The sequence below is a fragment of the Lampetra planeri genome, chromosome 8 (assembly GCF_965212315.1).
Source record: "Lampetra planeri chromosome 8, kcLamPlan1.2.h2, whole genome shotgun sequence".
NCBI lineage: Eukaryota > Metazoa > Chordata > Hyperoartia > Petromyzontiformes > Petromyzontidae > Lampetra > Lampetra planeri.
Genome location: NC_136114.1, coordinates 8,537,849 through 8,559,716, shown reverse-complemented (window position 1 = coordinate 8,559,716; position 21,868 = coordinate 8,537,849). Strand labels below are relative to the sequence as shown.

Below are 21,868 nucleotides of genomic sequence, written 5' to 3'. Positions count from 1 at the left end.
TTGTTAATGTCTGTAGTGAATGGATGGTTATGTACTTATATTAATAGTATTTAGTAGAATTGATTAAAAGGAGGCCAAGGCATCAGTCAGAGCTTTAAGGCACCCATATAAAGCATTATTTTACGTATACTTTCTGTAAATGTAAATAACTGGTTGTAGAAATTTAATGACGCATGCTATTTAACCTGTTCAAGTTTGGCATTCTATTATCTAAAACCAAGTTGAGGATGGGCGCAAGTTTACATTGTCATCTACTTTGGATGCAGATTAAAAACTAATCGATACCTTCCATTTGGCACGTAGTGGCAAAATGCACCTAGAGAAGAGGTAGCAAGTGTATAACAGATTTAGGAGATCCATGGCTTGGCATGACAACTTACCACATTGCCCTTGGGTGTTGTTTTTGAATAAATCATACGGCAAGTAGATGGAGAACATATCTCCAGTGAATGAGATGGTTGCATCTATGGCAGGGATGGTCACCTTCACCAGAATTCCACTGGAGGTAATGTCAATTCCATTCGAAGACAAGGGTGGCGTCACTAGTACGTTGTTGTAGTATACCTTCAGAGCAATTGCGTAATCATTATAGCAAACAGCTATTAGCAGCGTCAACTACATACAATTAAACAAGGATACATATGGACCTCGTACAAGCTTTAGTCAGGTGGGTATTAGTGATGCCAAACGGAGTTGTTTGCAAGCAATTCAAACACGTCAGACATGTGTTACAATTCATGCTCCCACACTTGGTTGTCAAAGTAAATGCAAGTGTCAATTGGTAAGCAGAAGAAACTGTACCGTGATGATGTTCTGCCTTCTCCCCAGAGTGGCTGGGATGCTCATGTTGACAGAGTTCCCATTGTAGTTGACAACGAGGCCCCTGACAAAAGAGGCTGGGTTTCCACGGTTGAATTGATAGTTGTCGAGAAGGATTGTAAGGTTATGTTGCTGAACCCTCTCCTCTACCAGGATGTAAGTGCAGTCCTCCAGGAAGGTGTACCGAACACCATCAAATGTGATGTAATGGGGGTCTCCCCATCCCTGGCATTTGCCTTTTTGCAATTCCAGACAGAAAAAAAAGCCCATTAAAAAGAAACGTCATGGTCAAATACACTACATGTCAGCATGGTTCTTCACCATCTGGAATGGATCCAGTGCAAATATTCATTTGAGGACTAACATGCTTGGATGAAAAGACCACTTCGTTTGTGGTGGCAAACGGATGTATGCTCTGGAAAAAAGGCAGCTATGTAATAACATTGGTCATGTTAGATTATAGCACATTCTCTCCTCCACCTTCTTGTCAAGAAGGTACAGATCAAATTAGCAGGGTGCGTGGTGGGGTCATCGCATGCATGGCAAATGTATAAGGAGCCCAAAATCTAAAGCAATTTTAGGTGGGGGGTCCTAGAAATGTAATTGCATCTAAAAAAAGATGCAATTTTGCAGTTCAAAAATAAGTGTCAGATTGAAAATAAATAGGAGACCTAGCCAAAACAGGTTGCTGGTGGTATTTAACCCAATAGAGGAGTGTGCATAAAGCAGCATATACTCACATTGGCATTGCCATGTGCAGCAACCATCGCTGTCAGAAACACTGCGTACAAAGACACAGTTGGGCTTTGTGGACTCGCTGCAAGTCTTCATAGTGTAGGTGACGTTGTTGTCGATACAAGTGGCATTCTTACAGTTGTTCACCTTCCAAGTCTCCATATGCTGGTGAAAGGATGCGATGTATAAATTAGGAGCAGCATTAAAAAAAGGGTTCTGTAACGAAAGGCTATGTTGTGGGGAATCATTCCAAAAAGCATGTGTTATAAAGTATGCAGTTGTACAAGTAGAATCTTAAAAAGCACGGTGATATTTTGAATGCCAGGCTCAGAAAACCCCCTGCCACAGTCTAAGGTATGTTAATGGAGATGAAAGTTAGTGTTTTTTTTAATACCATATTATCTCATCGGGAAATGTTGTAGAAAATTGGTCCGCATGCCACGTACCTAGCAGCATGTCTATTTAGTATGGCAGTGCTACAATCATTTTAAAAAGAGGCTTAAAATATGGCACCGTCCATGTACAAGATTGTGGTAACTGAAAGTCGGGCAAGAATTAACTGGGTGGGGCAATTCAGTGTTCATCCATTAAAGCAAGCACCTATCCTATAAAGTGCACCTACCATTAAAGTTTTCCTAATTAATGCAACTGCAGAGAGAAGCATGGTTTTTATAAAGAGCAATCCCATTAATTTAAGCCATCCCAGTTATATCATACGGAACCCTGTTACCTGCCGTGGAGGGACAAGGGAATAGCACCCACTCCCTGTGGTGAACGCAGTCGATGATGGGGACGTTGCTGTTGTTGAACATAGGACAGGAGGAAAGCCAGGTTAAGTGCCAGCTTGGGTTATTTTATAAAATTTGCATTAACTGGCCAGATATGTTTGGCCCTTTGCAGTGCATTAAGGCTAATTTTATACAAAGCATAATTTGAAACCCAAAAGGCAATACCCAGCCACGCGCATATGAAAGAACCATATGCTTGAAGGGGAACTTTTAGGATACGAAATGTGCCTGGATAAAAACCAGAACCGCTGAAATTAACTGCCATTTCATTTTACATGTATTATGGCATTAAAATGTATTCCACACAACTATTGTACAAAGAACATCTCGCAATGTACATAGCCAAGCGTGCCAAGTGTGGTGTTGCACTTGTTCAAATGGAGCAAAGCACCGATTAATGTGGGCCAGTCCACACGTTCTGCATGTGTTCATAGCTACCTTGCACATGGGACAAGTATTTTGGACCTCCACTTGAATAGGCAATGCATGCATTTTCATTGTCAAGTCCACGAATTTTCCATGTTATACGTTACGTAAAAGCACCACTCATAAAACCTCAAATTAGTCCATTGCATATTCCTGTTCAAGGCAGCTGTGATCAAGGATCTTTTCATTGGGCTGGTTTTAGAGCAATGAACGGCCCTGTCAGAAGTTAAATTGTTACCTGTGATGGTGGGAGTTGTGGACGGACACCTGGTGTAACTGCCAATCACGCCGGCGTCGGTACATACGCCCGTGACGTTGCACAGCGAACCAAGATCGGTGTTTGTATAGACGATGTCACCTGGCTTATATTGGTGCCCATTGTAGACACAGCAGACTACATACAGGAGGACAAGCCATGGCATTATTAATTCAACTAAAAAGCTAATTGATCAAGTAACCGTTAGTGTGTTGTAATTACGGGTTGCTTTTAACGACATGTGCGTTTGTAATCAAATGTATTGTCATTACCATATCGTACAGTTTAAAGTTTGTTAACTCTAGAAACTCCTTTTACAACTTTAACACTAATATATATACACTCACCAGCGGTTGTAGAACAGTGAAGCTGCCCCATGGTACAGTTGCTGAAATAAATAAAATTGTTGATGTTATTGGAAATAAATGGGACCAAAGCAGTTGCAAGATATCAGTTTTGGAGGCACTGGTCAGTAAAAGAAATGTATCTTTGGGAGGACATCGCTAGTAGTGCTTAAAGTAGATGACAAGATTGGCAGTTGCAATGGAAGCGAGGGAATATCAAGAAAGACAGGTGGAGCAAAGGGCTAAACGTGCGGCACGAGAGCTTTGAGGTCATTGTTGGGAAGTCATGCAGCAGTATATAGATCATAGATGTAAATGACAAGCGGTCAGGCTTATCTTCAGGTCGAGTTGCACTGTACACAGCATGGTAAGAAGGGATGCTTACCATATCTGGCACGTGTCCCTGCTCACGAAAGTATCACCAGGAAGGACTATCGTGTCATTTAGCTCACAGCTGCAGTTCTCCCTCGACACGCAGTGCAAGGTGCGTTCATCCAAGTATGTAGCATTTGAACATTTAGGGTAGCAGCCTGTAATGCAAGACAACGTCATTTGATCAAGGTTGTATATGCTGGCGAAATGTACCATATTACCAGATGCCAAATAAGCTCTGCATTAGCACTATTTGTAATTAAAATCTACTAGCCCAGAAATTGCACCGAGGACCAGCCAAGAGAGCATCGAGTTGCAATATTATGGCCATAACCGAATTTTACATATAACGTAGTTTGCACTGTACGCAGCTAACCATGAAAAACCGATGGTGGGCAGGGGACCCAAAAAATACAAAAGCAGTTATCAAAGCATTTCACCCCCACCGACATCTTTACTGTATTTGAGTGTAGCGCTAGCAGCTCCCGTAAAAATCGCAACCAAGAGCATGCCAGACGGCTGCAGAAGTGTATCGGAAAGCACACGATGGAGCAACTGGTGGTTAGTCAAAAGCCGCTGCTTAAAAACAAACTTTGACCGAGATGGCGTGATTGTTTATGCTCCCGAGATCAGCAAGGTACTGTGGCAAGCACCTTCTTAAAAGTGTGTGAGTCATGCATTTGTTTTAACAACGTTGGTAATCCCCGGTGTAAAAACTGCAGGACAGTTTTGCATAAGGCAATCACATTAGTAAGTGGCTTAAAATTCCCTTTTGCCATGCAAACATTGGAGGCAACGGATCTTTCTACCCAAGCTTGTACACCAATTTGCTACTCTGGCCCAGGGACTATTTGGGCCTGAAGCCAGTAAGTGGGTGGTAAAGTCAAGACCATGCACAATTAAATCAAGAACGTTCAAGTCGAATCTATTTCATATAATGGAGGTGTAATGTCTAGAACTGGATGAGGTACCAAACAAAACTGGTTCGGTCAATTGAAAAGCCTGTGCATGTACCTTCAAGCCTTGGGAAGTCACCCAGGTTGATGCCTTCTGGATCGCCACAAGTTTTGGTGTTGACAGTGCCACATGGATGGTAGTGCCAGGTGCATGTGTTGGGGTCATTATAGAAGTCACAGAAAATAGCTGGAAAACAGGAGCGAAGAAACGGTGTTATCTAGGAGCTAAGGTTAAAATGAAGCGAGGCAAAGTTGGGTAAACCATTTTAAAAAAAGGTTGGAATGCTCCATTCATCTTTTTAAAGTCAAATACGTTTCAAAACAGCATTGTTAGGTCAGAAGTTACTTCACTTTCCCAGAAGTGCATGAGGCAAGGGTGTTGGGGAGCATACACCAAGACCGTGCACAGTTTCAGGTATTCCAGCAAACCCTCATGAAGTTACTGGAGGCTTGCCAAAGGCGAATTTTAGACATGGCCCATGGTCTGTGGCCAACCACTTGAATTTCCATGGGAGGTTCTCCATTAGAACACAGGGTCAACCCAAATTTATGAAAAAAAATCAGTCTATGGACTCTGGCAGCTTTGTCCAAGCAGGAATAACGCACCACATGGGAGGGCACATTTGACAAAATGGAGATTCTATGCAGTGCATGTGTATTTTTCAGGCATCACTCACGGCACAAGTCCGGGGTCCTCCAATAGACGCACAGGCCAACTTCATTGCATGCTTCCGCATAGGCAGCCACTACCGTGCAGAAGAGCTCGCACGCCAAGCCAGTGTCGCATGCACACGAGTCACGTACGCAGGCCTCATAGTATGGCATGTAGTCCACCTTCCCCACCCCCACAAGGGTGGCATGAAAGGCAGACATTAACACGAGGTAAACATTTCACTTTGCAAGGCGCTTGTGTAAAAGGTCATCTGGAGTTTATACTAGCAAAAATTCAAGTCAACTTTAGGCACACACAATTGCATTTTTGGGGACAAAGGCTGCAGAGCAATACAACCAATGTTTCAAAGAATAAATTGGTGTTAGGTATAATTCACTTCACCCTCCAAACTCAGAAATTGCACAAGTCGAGCAACCACGCCGCAATCAGCGAGTGGAAAGTAAAGCATACCTCTCCGTGGCATGATGCAAATATCCCACTGCTGAGGAGGCTGCACTGTCGCTCGGCAGACACCTTACGGTTAAAGTTCAGCACACAAGGAGGGACTTCCTCGACCATATTAGAGCACGTCTCGTCGGCCTTCCAGCTGTTCCCAAACTGAAGCGCATTAGCCGACACCGAGTGGTCCCGCATGGTGAAGTCGTCAGACACATCTCCGTTGTACTTTCCACAAAGGCCACACAGCTCATCCTAGGAAGAGATCAATTTCGTCACATTAGACTACAGTGACAAAATCCCAGCAGACCCATGACAAGAATTTGTCAGTGTATGTGTTAGCAGCACATTCTTGGACAATGTGCACAGCAATCAAGCTTCTTGTACAGACGTATAATAAGCTGGAGGTGCATGTGCAACTACTGTATTTGTATGCCCAAGTTACAAATGAGTGCATGTCTCAATTGCAAGAGAAAGGGCATCGTGAAGACCATCTTCCTAAAATGGAGGCATATACAGAAATGGAGAAAAGAGTTGGTAATTAAATAAATATTTATGGCTCACCTTCCTGTCCGGAGTGACCTTGATGAACAGGGTTGTCTTGCGGTCCCATACTAGTTTTATTCCATTGGAAGCATCGACAATTAGGTATAGCCCAACAGAATACACCCTAAATCTGTGTGTGCTGCTAATACTCCTGGTACTGGATCTGGGAGAGAATGAATAGGTCCCATCTGCCAATTTTATTTCTTGGTCCTGGGAATAGAAAACCACATTATAAATTTCAGACGCAAGAATTAGGCAACTTTAATGCGATTTGAATTAAGAGTGCACAGGGCTTGCCTGCAGGAAGAATCTTATGGATTTGGAGCAAGTGGACAAGGTATTGCCACACAGTACGTTCTCCACGGCGATCTGGAACGTTCCATTTTGTGGACTGGTGCCACAGTAGTCCTATGAACGAAACAAAATTTCATATGTAGGGACATGTTAAATATAAAAAGATGCGGGTCTCATTATAAAGGGAGAAACAGGACCCTGCGGGGTGGGCTGGTAGGAACGAATAACCAAAGAATATAAACATAATGTATTATTACACTTGTTTAGCCAGGAAAGCCCCACCGAGTCTAAAGGTTCTTGTAGGGTCATGCCAAGTGTTTGCAGTAGGGGGCGATGTTGCTACACGGTCGGACAATATAATATATTGTAGGCTGGTCCACTTCGTTCCTACTAGTATAAAGTTCCATACCTGCACCACTACGTATTCACAGTAGTGTCCATTAAACAAGAAACTCTTTCCATCAAATGTGGTGTAATGGCCATTTCCAAATGTCTTGCAGATGGCTGCACAGTAGTTCTTGGTACAGTTCCAGAAACCATTGGAACAGTTGCTGAATGGAAATGAGAAAAGAATGCATTGTAGTAACAATCACTTACCCACAAATGCCTAACCAAGTCAACCAAGGCAGGATCACACAATTGATGTTTGGCCATTACCTATGAGGTTTAGTATTTTGGAAACACTATGGAAGACTACATTGACAGCTGCCATTATCAACATCGCAGCCCCAATGCTAATTGGTGGCCTCACACTTGACTACCGATCACTTTGCTCAGCCAGGGGGGGCATTTTAGGTATACCTTTCCCCCCCCTCCCATGCACATTTAGTGCATTTTAACCCAAGTTGAATGTAGGTTAGTAGACGAAATCGATTTTATTATTTAGGCCATGTAATGATATGGCCATAAAAATGGGTTTAAGAACCTCGATACAAAAATGGTGTTTTGAGAAGTTGAAAGTTAGAAACTTCAAATTCTAACTTTAGTAACAAGAACACATCGAGTAAAGGCTTGGGACATTTTGAAATGCAATTAGGTCCAAACCAGTAAACACCCCTCAAACCCAAGGAATCATGGCCAGTTGTAGATGTAAATGACAAAACGTCATTACATTTAGCGTTTCACAACACAAAGCAAAAAAATGTTTATTCCATAATTTCAGTAAGGCCAAATATGTCATGTTTTACTACAGCTCAATTTGGCCAAGAATGGTAATCTTGCATACACCATCCTCTCGTGGCTTTGGGTCCCATAGTAAAAACATGAATAATCTTACCATTGGTTGCAATCAACTTGGATCGAATCCCCAGGTGCATACGTAATGCCATTGTGCTGGCACGGGCAAAAACGAGGTAGGACACAGGTGCCATTGCGATTCCTCACAAGGTCCTTTGGACAAACGCAGCCTGGATAGCACCGTACGCCGAGCTGGACATGGGTATGCAAACAACAAAAATCGGGTTTGATATTCAGCACTTCAACTATACTAGCTTTTATACGAAAGTGAATTCTTGTTGAAGATATCGGTGGTCTTTCCATACCAGTCAAATGACACCACTACTAAGGTAGGTCCAAAATGGCCATGATTAAGAAAGTCCAGAAGGTTAGGTCACTACTGAATTTAATATTTGGGCACAAAAATGGCAGAGCTTAGTGCACTGCATAATTCTGCAACCAAGTTGGCCTATAGTTTGAAGTGGAATGGATGCATCTAAAATATTGGCCTCTGGAGATTGAAGGCTTAAAATGAATATCCAAGTGCAAAGTGTCAATATCAGCAATGGGTAACCCACGTGGCCAGCGGCCCCTCATGGCCACAACCCTTGGCAATAGCCTTTAAAGTGCCTCGTGACGTGCGTGCCTCCCCCAAAAGACTGCACTTGTTTAGGTCCCCAGGAGAGATGTTGTAGCGCCATACTAGCCAAAAAGCTGGCAAAGGTTTGAAGGTAGGTTTTTGCGCATGTGTAAAAAGGATATTTAAATGGCCACTTAAAGATGAGGCACCTATTTGTATGGTTAAAAACACCTGCAGTAGTAACAAGGGCAGCCAAATTAAACCAACTGTTCTAATAAGCAGACTACTTCTAGGCCACAAATGAATAATTTGGGCACAGACTTACACATGGGGGTTGCTGCAACTCGCAGGTTCTCTCACAAGCCTTCCCATAAACACCATTCTGGCCGTTGATGCAGTCGGTATAAACCATTGGGGGATTACATTCTGTTGAGAAAAAGGAGAATTAAAACGCCATGCATTTGATCATGAAAAAGCAAATGGCAGCAAATCATGAGCCCATATTATTGTATTCTCACTCCATGAAAAAGGGGAGCAAAAACCAATTAACATGAAAGCGTTCGTATTTATAAAAAACGCAAGGTAATACAAAAGTCTATTTCAACAGCCAACAATTAACACTGGGGTTGTGGGAAACGCCCCTCAGGTTGAAAGCCTCAAAATGGCTTGAAGAGCCTTTGTTAATCTACAAATTATTGAAGGGCTGCAAAATGCTGCACACTTCTGGTAAGACTTACGATAGCCCATACCTGGGTAATCTTGGCAGCGCAGTACTCCATTCTTACAATAACTGAAATGGAGGAATGCTTAGGTTAAGCATATAAATTAACATTTGCATCAACGTCAAATTATAACCCACATAAAAATGGCAGCGACACATTCTCCAGCAAACAGTACAAGTGTATTGCCTGTGCCAATTCACATTGACGTATTGCAGGCCATAGCTAGGTTTGCTTGTAGGATGTTATGGTAATCTTAACGTACTCTCATGGCAATTTGTAGACGTGTTGTTTTAGATTAATAATGTTCTTGGCATATGTATCTTAGGACTCAAATCCAGCCACCCAAAATCGGAGTTATGAACCCTGGAGGGCAAAGCTTAAAATGGCGTTTCCCCTTGAAGTGATGCCCAATAGTCACTAAAGGGGTGTGACAATAGAAAATGGAATATTCCATGGCACATCCAGAATATAAACAAAGCCTGCAGTACAAGCAGGGCTGTTCGAGTAAAGGATAGTTACGTGGCACCTATACCAGTGCACCTCACAGGAAGCATTTTAGACGAATTGTTTGCGAAATTTCTGAAATGTACAAATTGAACACCGCCTATTACGTACACAAGCTAATTTTCATGAAGGGCATGGACGCAAGGTGAAAGCAACGTTACATAAACAATCGTATCAATTTAAAGATGGTCTACCGAGAACATTTTAAAGCTACAATGTACAGTACAAAAAGGTCAAGCTCTTTGACGATGGTAATGTATGTGTTTTTGCATACATTTATATAAATGCATGGAGTTTTTGCCCAACTACATGAGCTGCATCGTAGAGCAGCAAGGATAAAGAATTCAGAATTATAGAGTAGTGGTGTAACCTTCTCCAGTTGTACCAGCATGGGACTACAGGCAGTTGCTAGTGCAAATATGATTCAGTACAGCAATTACTCTTAACGTGGAAGAAAACCACGTTAAACTAGGCATTAATGACCATGTACAGACATTGCAGAGTCGCTGACGAAAGGCCATTATACTTGTGATGCATTTAGTTGCTATAACCACGTGACATCTTGGGTGAAATCTGCACAAAGGACTCAAGCCAACCATTAAAAAATGCCTAATTGTGACGTGGAAAAATGCTAATCTCTGGGAGCAGAATACTTGGGTCGTATACCATTGAAAAATACGCTTTAAACTTGAGGCCCATTTTGAAAAGGTCTTGCTGGGATTCAACCAACCATTATGGGTCTGTCTTCCCATAAGATGCCACTCATTCCCATGCCATAACCACTGCAGTCCTTCCAAATATTGGTTCAGATCTTTAAATCATTAAAATCAAACTGAAAGTGCATGCTTCATTTGGTGCAGGGCAAGAACATTATGGCCGTCGACAGTGGGACAATGGTTAAGCTTTGTACGTACCAAGAAAGACCATTTATGTAGACAAATGCACCTGGTTGAATCTTCTCGCCATTCAGGAAACAGGGACAGCTAGCCACAGAAATACATTTCCCTTGGTCGTCCGCATACAGCCCCCTAGGGCACTGGCAACCTTCCACAGGCACATCAGTCACGGTGCATGCCACATCTCGGTTGCTCAGAGAGCGGCATGTTCGTTTACAGCCATCACTGGCGTAACTAAATAACTGGTTCTGTAAACACCCCACCAGTGAATCTGAAAGAGAAAGTCAGTGTCATTCCATTAGCGGTTTAAAGTCAATAGCATTTAGGCGTCAAATAAAAAGCAGGCAAGTCATGATATTTTTATGCACATGAGGAATTGCCAAAATCATAGCAGATTTGCCAGTAAAAATATGGAATACAACTGGCCTGCCGATGGTTGCCAGCCTTAAGAATATGGAAGCGTAAAAAACACTATTGTTGCAACTCTTGGAATTGCCAGGATAACACCAATTCAAAAATGTGAATCTATGGAATGCATAAGAAATGGACTAAAGATTCAGGAATTTGATGGACTGGCACGGAGTGAGGCATCTTAAAGCAATGCAAAATCCTGGGTCTTACCAAAGTGCACTCATGGCAATATTAAGGCCTGATAATTAGTGTGTTCTGTGAGTCACCATAAAAAAGTCAATTTAAGCACTTTCAAATGGACTGGAGGTTGCACACTAAACAGAATGATATTCATTTCAAATGAAATAGAAAATGGTGGGCAATTGCCCATGCGATTGAGAGCTGGTCTATTGTAGAACCCTTCATCTACCCCCAACATTCCAGACTTTTTTAATTGGAAGCGATATTCTTTGACCCCCCAAATGGTAGTTTTGAGTACAGCATTACCAGTGGCTTCCCTCCATCCACGCAGCACACGGCCTTTGGATGCACAGGCACGGGCGTAGGCAAACTGAGTCTCAGTCACACAATCGTGGCCTGCTGGGCAGCTGCACGCATCTGATATGCACCTCTGACCACACGGTAAAGGACGTAAAGCTGCAATCATGCAGTTACTGTACTTGCCCATACTATTACAGAGGGAATGGGGCCTCCAGGAGCAGTAGAGCCCCTTTCTCAGGCAGTAATTTTCAGTCCAATTTCTCCAATGGCCAGACATGCAAGGCGAGAATACAGTCTTCGACAATGAAGCGAAGTGTCGTACTCATTTATAATTCGGTGGACAAGAGGATATGAAAAATGCACCCATCACAAATTGCCATGGCATGGATTTTTAGAGCCAGGAACACATGTATTTTAAGACCTGAATATGAAGATTAAGCTTGCCAGAAACCTCTGGATTGCCACCATTAAGCAAAGGCATGTATTAGTTGCAATTAATAAGCGCATGCAATATTTTTTTAATGAAGCTCATTTAAAAAGTATTACCTTGTAGTATCTGTAGGGGTCTAGCAGGTCATGGCACTCTGCAAAGATTCCAGGTGCTCGTAAAAAGGAGCAGTCGCGCTCGGCGCTTTCCGCTGGTGAAATAGAACGTGCAAAGACTTGATTTTCTTACAATTAAGGATGGTTATTATAGGTGGTACACAAAGCAAACACCGAAACAATTTGTGTATATATATATATGCATAAAGGTTTAGAAAAATTAAGGCAGATTCTGGAACTGCAATTAACCATTTGAGAAACCGATTGACATCAGGGTAAAAAATGGTGCATCATGCAAATTACTTTTTGCCCTGGGTTTGTATCCAAGCTTGGCCAGTTCATTAAAAGCCAGAAAACGCCCAATTCCAAGGCATCTTTATTATACCAAGGTTATGCACATTAAATCTTCAACAACGTGGTCCTCCTTTTATGGAACGCTAGACGTGCAAATGCATTTCTTTCACACATGCTTACAAAAACAGGAAGGAATTGAAAAGCGTGAACTACCTATGGCCATGTTGAGTAGGCATGGATCTTGAACCATTGTATCAATGTCCTCACAATCAGAGCTTGCCTTCCAGGAATTGGCAAACACAACAGCTGTGCCTTCCACCAGCCCCTGGCTGGACATGAAGTCATCCGTAGCAACTCCATTGAAGTTTCCACACAGCCCTGTTACACATTTGGTGCAGATGGTAGGTCAGATAATTAAAACATGGTAAGTTTTATCCAGGTGTAATTTATGTTAATATTGTTTCAAGAAGCATTCTTACATTTGTGAAAGACATGCACAAGATTACCTTTTGTCTGGCCCCTAAATGCTTCAGGCAGTGTGATATACACTTGCATGCTGGGAGAGATCTGCACCTGCATTTTCAGGCCAAATGACGTGAACACTTGTAGGAACATTGAAGAAGTCTTATAAATGGTGATTTTGCCTGCAACATTGGAATAAACATTAGCACAACATTACAAATTTCCAAAGAGCCAAAAAGATGCAAAGAACCATAGTTCACTGGTATAGCCTTTTCATTTACCGGACTCGTGAGGTAGCGGGACAATCATTTTAGAGGACAGGATGTCACCATTGCTTTTGAATTCATAAGATATCTGGTAATGAAAAAACAACATTAGTTTCATAGTCATAGGAGGTGAAAATGCAGTTGCCGTCTGGTTGATAGTCCATGCCGTATTAAGGGCATGCAACCAAAACGTGAAAGCACGTAGACGACCATTTAAAAAAAAAAAGCTATCGATTGTTTGAATTCGCCATTATGGAGAACCATGAGAAGATTGAAACCATAAACAGTTCAAATTTGATTTTAAATAGTAGGTGCCATTAGCAAGCCTTTGTTGAAGTCCCTTAACAAGACCAGCAGGTGGCCACTGCAAGCTATTGGCACCTAGAATTAGCACACTGCATGCCTTTAACGTCCTGTTATTTTAGGCAACACGAATACTTTTTAACGGTGTAGCATGTTGTACATACCGATTGAGACTTCAGAGTTACACTCTTCAAGCAAGCTCTTTCTACTGGAAATGATGAACATGGTCGGAGTAGAACTTCAATGACCCAATCAGCGCTCTGGCAAGGCAAATTAAGACCATTAGAAACTGCACAAATCATGTATGTGCAAGTGTTTGCATCACTGCAAAATGGCCACCATGGACAGGCATGTCATTAAGAATTAGCAGCATATTTTGGCCGATGGCAAGAACACAATTCAAAGCTCATATTACAAAGGATTTAGGAAGCTGCTGCAAATTTCACGAGTTGAATTAGGTCGGCTTGTTATAACAATATCCTTGATCACCAAGGTGAGGGAGGCGTGCGAGCATACGAAGGAAGATTTAGGTGAAAGAACCGTTGTGAGAAGTCTTAGCTGTACCATTTATAAGCAAAAGGTGCACACAGACCATTTGACGAATTAAAAAGTTCCCATGTGCAAGATGGAGGACTTGGCATGCGCGTTACTGGAGGAAGTTAATTATTTTCCACAACTTAATGTTGGATATATTTTTTTTTCTCCAACACTAAACTTGCACAAATGTATTATTTCAGTAGATACTGCAGCCGCATAAAATATCTAGCACCTGATGAACAAATGCTAAAACAATGGAAGTAATGTTTTACTTGGTGGAAACCTTACAATTTCAGATTAGCTAAGCAACAACTTTTCCACAGCAACTGCCTAGGAAGTCAATTTAGGCTGGTGAAAACTGAAGGCGTTTATTTTGAATGAGCACGTGGAATTGTTATTTTAGAAAAGGATTGTTCTTGCCAACCCTTGTGCAAATGCTCGACAGCAAGAATTCGTACAACAAACAACAGTACCATGGAAAGGTAGTAATAGCAGTTTCCATTGAAGATGAAAGACTTGTGGTCAAACGTGATGAAGTTGGAGCCACCCTCCAGGGAGCAACCATCGGCACACTGCAGGGCATTACAGCTCCATTGGCCAGCCTTGCACACACTGCAATAGGATGCCATGAGTTGTGGCAACAATTTGATTAAACAAATTCGTATTCCACATCATTGGTTTATAAAACGCCAGACCAATCTAGATGTCAAACGTGTTCCCTGCTTAGCAAGGCAAGTACTTGGTTTAAAAAAACTAGTTAGGTGGTGTCCCACAAAAGGAAGTTTAAAACGCACCAGCTTCGACAACCCTGTTGAGAAATGGCACCAGGGCTGTACGCGTTTCCATTCAGAGTGCAGTTGCACTCGCTCAGCAACACGCAGGTAGTCCCATTGCTCACGTTTAGCACAGAGCCTGCAAAATAAGGCGATGTTTAAATCGTTTGTAACATGTCACCATTAGGACACCAAACAGTGAATCAAGCTAAAAGAATAAGCAGTCCATGGAGACGGGGGTAGATTTTAGGTTGCAGTTGAGGAGCTAAAAAATACGAGAAAAGCAGATGGCATGGTACACAAGATGGAGAGAAGGCAAAGACGGCAAGTTAAAGGATCCATATCCGACCAGGGAAGGGAGCTCACCGTCTTGTTGCAAACCAGGTGGCAAGGGAATTTAATAAAAGGGTGTGGTTAAAGATCAGACTTTTGATTTTACATGGTTGAACAGAAAAGTGTTGACATTTGGAAAAACTAAAAGTTAAGCCATTTGTATGCAACCAAAAACAAACCACTATTCATGGATACATCCTTATAAATAAAGTTAAACAGCAATTAAAGTATAACACCATACAGAAAGGAGATGTCCGTTTTATCAGCTCTTTAACATAAAACGAATATTAGAAAAGTTTTGCTACCAGCAAGCATTTGAAACAGTATAGCAAATGGAGAAAGATGCCAATGTCTACCATAACCCAACCACATGCGGTTCACTGTAAAAAAAATATCGAATCATAATTTTAATATTGCAGGCTCATGGCTCACCAGGTGGACAAAAACAGCCAGGTACACAACCCTGGCACATGGGCTGGAAGGGGTTGGCACAGGTCTGTGGGCAGGTGGAGCCACACTCCTCGTATACAAGGTCACCAGGACAATCCTGGGGAGCTTTGGGCACAAAAGACAAGGCAGTGTGCATTAGTCATAAGCAGCAGATGGCATGTCAAAACCAGAATGCTATACAGGTTTTACAGGATTCATGTCAAGGTTCGCACTTGCAGCATTACCTTTGAATAGGCCAAAGTTGAGACTTGAATACAACTAGGACATGTTATATGCATCATGAGAGGTTAAATATCCCCATGACGTAACGGGGGGTGAATGATAATACATAATTTGCATTTCTCACTGGTTATTTATCTGAAGGCACTATAGACTTCCCCCACCCCCCCCCCCCCAGGAACGTTTACGTACCACAGAGGTTCGACGTGCGCCAGGAGGCCAAAGTGGCACCTCCGATGATGCACTCGAGTGAGAAGGCAGTGAGCGAGGGGCAGCCACACATGGTTTGGTTTTCGCAATGACATTGCTCGTGCATACACATAGCCACGAAGCCAGATGCAGGCACGTCACATGGACCCATGCGCTGTATTGCCAAACTGCAGGTGCTCCACATCTGTGGTAAAGTCCAGACAAAACAAATTTATACATAGGTGTAGCCCAATGGTTAGACTTACAAAAATTCGTTATTACATGCATTATAAGTGCATTTCGGTTTGGTTTGCTTACTATATTGCTAAAAATAGTGTTATATTCTTTGGAAACCAAATGCATGCAAATAAAACAGTGTTATTTGTTTATGTGCATCTTATGGTTTAAGGCCACTTTTCCTTGCCAAGCAGCTTGGGTCAATCTTCTGTACATGCCACCAAGCGTTGAAAACGCACAACTGTTGGTAGTACCAACTACCTGTTGAGTACCAACAGGTAGGAGGCAGACGCGGCAACTGCTCCTCCCAGAAACCAAAGCATGTAATCACGATATGCGTCAGTTTCTGGTTTGTAAAATAAGTACACCACTTGTTTTTAGCGGTTTCATTCTCCACGTTGATGCAAAGTCTACGGTTGTAGGGTTGGAAAGAATAAGTCGCAGGTTTTGTAAATCTTAGGAATGTATGTAACATTCTGGAGCCTGATGGGAAAAACAGGACCCTGCGGGGTGGGCGGGTAGGAACGAATAACCAAAGAATAGAAACATAATGTATTATTGCACTTGTTTAGCCAGGAAAGCCCCACTGAGTCTAAAGGTTTTTGGAGGGTCCTTCCAAGTGTTTGCAGTAGGGGGCGATGTTGCTACACCTAATCGGACGATACGAAGGGAGAGTTTGAGGCCTAGCTATAGGCTTTAGGGCGCTGTGAGTTAATTTTTAATTGAAATGTTTTAATTATTAATGTATAATTTAAATGTTTTAATTATTAATGTTAAAGCTTTAAATGTAAATGTTTCTATTCTAAAACATCAGGGAATGTAACATTGTTAAACATTAACTCCCTTTCACACACACGGGGGTACGATACGAAGGGAGACTTTGAGGCCTAGTTCTAGGCCTTAGGCCTAGCTGTAGGGCGCTGCGAGTTTTTTTATTTAATTTCAAAGTTAATTAAAAGCCGAGGGAATGTTACACTTGTTTAGCCAGGAAAGCCTCAGAGTCTAAAGGTTTTTGTAGGGTCATGCCAAGTGTTTTCAGTAGGGGGCGATGTTGCGACACATAATCGGACATCGGATGGACGGACGGACGAATTAATCTATTGTAGGCTGGTCCACTTCGTTCCTACCAGTATAAAGTGGATACTCCACAGTCAGGTTTCAACAAGGCAACCCTCAAAGTTATGCCCCTACATTGAATATCCGTCCGACTTTGGGGAGGGGGGGTACACTGGGCAACTCACCCAAGGTTTGGAACACGCTGTACTCTTCACCTCACACTCCTGGTTCAGTCTCTGCGGGTACTCGTATGCCTCCAAGTCAATATTCTCTGCACACAGAAGCATTGCATTTACACTAAACCTTGAATATACATTAGCCATGCTGCCCCCATGCAGTGGATTAACCACAGCCGACAGATACTTTCAGGTGCAAGTTCAGTGTTCAAACATGAAAGGGCCATTATGTGCAGTAGATATGAAATTGGATATTTGAATATTACCATAATTAGCACTCAGCTCTTTTTGACCATCAAAGTTTCCGCAAAGTCCACACATGCCATCACGAGCACCTCTGCCAACCACCACCTAAGGCACATGGTCGGTCAGTTCACAACAGAAATTGAGCAAAAGATCGTGAAAATGAATGCCAGGGGCGCCAGTTGAAAAGGTGGTTCAGAACCATCACAAAACCACCACATACCAACAAGACGTCTTGGGCCCAGATAATCTTTATACCAGGATTGCGTAGGGTGATCTTGAGTCCCATCCCAAACCGAGTGATGTGTAGCCGAGTGTTGATGTAAGGCACCACCACGCTGGTAAAATATTAAATAGTGATTTCCAGGACATGGAAAAAAGGCGTTTAAAAGTTAAAGTACACAAAAGAGCATGGGTGAATTATTCCAACAGGAGTACATAGTATTATCATGAAATGCATTGGACACTGGTAGAAGAGTTAAAACAATGCAGTTGCTGTATATTAGTTAAGAGTAAAAGACTGCACGATGTTTTATGCAGGACAATTACACCAAACCACATACATCATTGGCAGCCTATGAGCCCGTCAAGTTCAATTCCAATATCATTTCAAGGTTTCAACTTCCCCTCCCTCACCTTTGTTGTCCAAGCGATAAGATTCCATCAGATATCTTCACCACATCAGATTCGGTTTGGATCAAAATGCTAAGGTAGGCCCCATTGACGCGCGTCACCACAACATTCAACTCCTGGAATGGCGACCGGCAATCCCGGGCAAACGTATAAGAGCAGTTGGACTTCAGTTGAAAGAAGGATCCATCAAAGGTCTTCACAAAGCCATCTCCCCACGTGCTGCACACACCCTCTGAAGAACCAAAACATGCGTGGTATAGTACAGGAAATCGGATCTCAATTTAGCCGTAGTTTTCCCTCCGCTTCTTTGTAGCGAAAATAACAGAATTGGGCAAAACCGTCATTGGTTAAGACTTCCCTGCACACAAGAGTCAATCCTGCGAATCAATTATTCATTTTCTGTACCGATCACTTGGTATCCTGAAGTCACCACGTACATCTGGTGTTACACAAATTAATGTTTAAGGTAACGGACTTGTTAAATGCATGTCTCTTTGCAAAGGAACTACAAATTGAAACATGACAAATGGGTCGGCACAAAGGGAACCAATATGCATTTTTAAAACGTCAGTATTATAATTAACAGGCATGGTCGATACACCCCATTTAAGACAAAATAAAGTTTGCCACCTTCATCAAAAACGAGCACGCATTTCCATTGGGCGATTAAATGCATTTCCATGGCTAAGTGTTAAACTCAAATTGCACCAATTTTCATGTCAAACGGAATGGTAGGTGGCGTGATGCAGGTTTGACGAAGATTCCAGCTGGGAAAAGGGGTGCTTAATAAACATACCAAAGAGTAGGGCCTCAATGCAAGATCACGCTACTGTAGTGGATAGGTGAAGTCTTGTACTCTTAAAGTAGGGAGTTAGCATATGCTCAAAAAAGCCGTATTTTTTGGGCAGTAAATGTGCCGAAAATTGGGGTTTGTGGAGATAGCACTCAGGGTGGGTTTGAGCGATAGAAAAACGCTTTACAAAGAACAGACAGCAACTACTTTAAAAATGGTAGGCACTTCAGACCAGAATAACCTGCAGTGGGATCAGTTAGACTTTAATAAAGCAATTAATTTACATAGCATGTAGGAGTAGGTGCATGTAGAGGACACCAAATAAATGGATGGGGCAAGCCACGTCCTTTTGGCCTTGAAACTTTGCCAGTTCATGCAATCTAACCTTGTGGCATTGTGTTTCACGTGCTAACTTACCATTTGGAAGCACAGTCTCGTGGTCTGGAGGGTCTGCCGTGATCACCATCAGCGTCGCTGTGTCACGTGGATAAAAAAGAAAGGACCACATTTCACGCAACTATTTGTACAAAAAAATGTAACAGCCAATTTTCAGGCCACTTTAGACGTGTACAATACATGGTAATGTTAACGTGGGGTTGATCAGGTGGGTGGGCAAGTGCAGGGACCATGCATCAGCATTACCAAGAAAACGGCACCAGCTACCCACATACGCTCAAGTTAACGTGTCAGGGTTGCGTGCTAACGTGGTGTTGCAAGTATTCGATAGTACAGATTAATCGATTATCCGCGTGAGGTTGATCCAATTAGCAGATTAACACCACCTTCGATTGACGCGACTTTGATTTTTCCTTAAACCCAAATTAATAATCTAAATAACAGTTACATTTTTTTTAATTTTACACGCAAGTGTGATAGGCCATGAGTCAGAGGTGGGACAAAGTCATTGTTATGCAAGTCCAAGTCGAGTCGCAAGTCATCAAATTCATGACTCGAGTCTGACTCGAGTCCAAGTCACATGACTCGAGTCCACACCTCTGCCATGAGTTGCCACCAAGCAAACTTAGTTGTCAGGTTCGATATTCAGCCATGCATGAAAGGCAGTCAAACTACTTGAATGTCTTTTTAAAAAAAGGAGAAAAAGACATCCGTTGCATATATAAATAGTGGTAGCCACTAGTAATTACAACTTGTACACGGTAATATAAAGCCCTTTATCTCTCGTCTCAAAAGCCTCTAGGGTACTTCCCAACAAAGTGGAAATTCTGGTACATTAGGAGATAACTTTTAGGACAAACAGGATATAAAAAGTGGGCGGTTTCCCATGGGTACGTCATTAAATATAAGCTTTTGCGGGAAACACATTGGAGTAGTTAGTGTCTGATCGTAGATAAACATTAAAAATCATATCAGGTTAACAATTCTATTTTTTTTTACGTTTGTCAGGCGAAGAAGACCAGCTTCATGCACCAATACTTAGCTAAACCACGACACTTTTACCCACCTGCACAAACCAGGGCACACAGCCCTGCCCAATTCTTCATCATATCCACTATTGAGGTCGGGGATAGGAGGCCAAGCAAATGCCATCCCTATTTATAATAAAGGCTTGCGTGCAGATTGCTAATTGCCAATTAGATAAGTGCATGAGAGTAAAATTACATTATACCTTATCTGGTGCCTTATCAAAACTAACAATAGAATTGTCCATGAGCATACATGTTTTGCGCATGCTTTATCGTTATGCAAATTAGTCTCGTTTATATTGATTCGTGGAAGGAAATCGATATCCAGTGAACAGATATTGGGTCATTGCTCCAACAGTTCCCACCACATTCAAACGTTGGCCCGACGTTGCACGTCGACTAATTTTTAGATCCAGTGTCGTTTGTACGGCTTTCACCATTACCTTAGCCTGAGTGTAACATGTCACTTGCATATATAAGTCGCATACAGTGAAAAACATCGATTCCAATCGGCGAATTCTCCCATGTTTCATGGGACAAGAATCGATCTTAATGAGATGCATCTGTATACCCATTTTAATTCTGCGTGTGATTTTTATTTCCTGCCAGCATAATGTCTGCTGTTTATTGTATTGCTGACTGCGCACAGCTGAAATTAATTTCAAGTCCTCTACATTCTAACTGCATTCCTTAAACACTTAATTGAACGTTACCCGGTACAGTACATGAATTAAAAACAAAGTTTAGACTGCATTTTTCTAGGACTCATGATGGCACCCATTCCTGATAATTTGGTCCATTGTGCGTTAATAATCATAATATCACATTTCAATACCAATAGTTTCCTCAGCACTGGGATACAAATACCATCTAGGGTATTTGGTATATGGGAGAAAATCGGGAGTACGTAGCGAAAACCCACCACGCACAGGAAGGATTACACTCAACACTGCCATCTCCTGGCCAACTGGCAGACCCACGCCTACAACACGAGTGGGTGACCCATCTGAGAACATGGCTCTAGTTGTGCAGATATCAGAATGCTGAGCTGGTGCCAATGAAATCCTGGGATTGAATCTGGGAAGCTAAATTAAACGAATCGTATATGTCTAGTCACGAATGACTTCACAAATAATCCCCTTGTAATAATTAGACAAAATGAACACTTTCGTAATAACTATTGGTTTGACTGGCATATAACACCAGGCTAATACCAAAGTGTGTGGGAAAGCATATTTCTCATTGTGTAGAAGATAACATGGTTACTTTATTGGTTATTGAAAAGTTCTGTGACAATATCTTGCACAGCCATTCTCAAAAATATGGGGTTATTCTGCTCTGTGATGTTTTTAAGTATGATGTATTGAGTCATATTTAAATTGAATTGTGTTGTCAATTCTCAAGCATAGTAAAATGCAAATGCAATGTATGCACTACATGTAATAGCATTTTGCCAAATACTGTACAGCATGTTTCATATCTTGC

The 21,868-nt window shown here is 42.1% G+C and overlaps 1 protein-coding gene across 1 annotated transcript in view; it reads right to left on the bottom strand.

Annotated features, from left to right (window-relative positions):
- The window catches only part of LOC144720276 (mucin-2-like), a 29,292-nt gene extending 8,735 nt beyond the window's left edge, over positions 1-20,557 (bottom strand). The window contains exons 1-33 of the mRNA XM_078596897.1: positions 20,422-20,557; positions 19,377-19,433; positions 18,170-18,398; positions 17,757-17,871; positions 17,557-17,641; positions 17,300-17,385; positions 15,825-16,026; positions 15,396-15,518; positions 14,652-14,769; positions 14,331-14,469; positions 13,485-13,580; positions 13,033-13,105; positions 12,796-12,933; positions 12,503-12,667; positions 11,999-12,090; positions 11,459-11,582; positions 10,580-10,832; positions 9,189-9,229; positions 8,765-8,865; positions 7,921-8,072; positions 7,054-7,195; positions 6,648-6,758; positions 6,369-6,560; positions 5,820-6,059; positions 5,374-5,530; positions 4,755-4,883; positions 3,754-3,898; positions 3,372-3,412; positions 3,007-3,162; positions 2,285-2,352; positions 1,560-1,719; positions 802-1,055; positions 381-564 (exon numbers count right to left, since the gene is read on the bottom strand). Coding sequence (XP_078453023.1) covers positions 381-564; positions 802-1,055; positions 1,560-1,719; positions 2,285-2,352; positions 3,007-3,162; positions 3,372-3,412; positions 3,754-3,898; positions 4,755-4,883; positions 5,374-5,530; positions 5,820-6,059; positions 6,369-6,560; positions 6,648-6,758; positions 7,054-7,195; positions 7,921-8,072; positions 8,765-8,865; positions 9,189-9,229; positions 10,580-10,832; positions 11,459-11,582; positions 11,999-12,090; positions 12,503-12,667; positions 12,796-12,933; positions 13,033-13,105; positions 13,485-13,580; positions 14,331-14,469; positions 14,652-14,769; positions 15,396-15,518; positions 15,825-16,026; positions 17,300-17,385; positions 17,557-17,641; positions 17,757-17,871; positions 18,170-18,398; positions 19,377-19,433; positions 20,422-20,464 — 4,411 coding nt within the window. The 5' untranslated portion in view covers positions 20,465-20,557. The remainder of the gene's footprint in view (positions 1-380; positions 565-801; positions 1,056-1,559; positions 1,720-2,284; positions 2,353-3,006; positions 3,163-3,371; positions 3,413-3,753; positions 3,899-4,754; positions 4,884-5,373; positions 5,531-5,819; positions 6,060-6,368; positions 6,561-6,647; positions 6,759-7,053; positions 7,196-7,920; positions 8,073-8,764; positions 8,866-9,188; positions 9,230-10,579; positions 10,833-11,458; positions 11,583-11,998; positions 12,091-12,502; positions 12,668-12,795; positions 12,934-13,032; positions 13,106-13,484; positions 13,581-14,330; positions 14,470-14,651; positions 14,770-15,395; positions 15,519-15,824; positions 16,027-17,299; positions 17,386-17,556; positions 17,642-17,756; positions 17,872-18,169; positions 18,399-19,376; positions 19,434-20,421) is intronic.
- Positions 20,558-21,868: the final 1,311 nt, after the last annotated feature.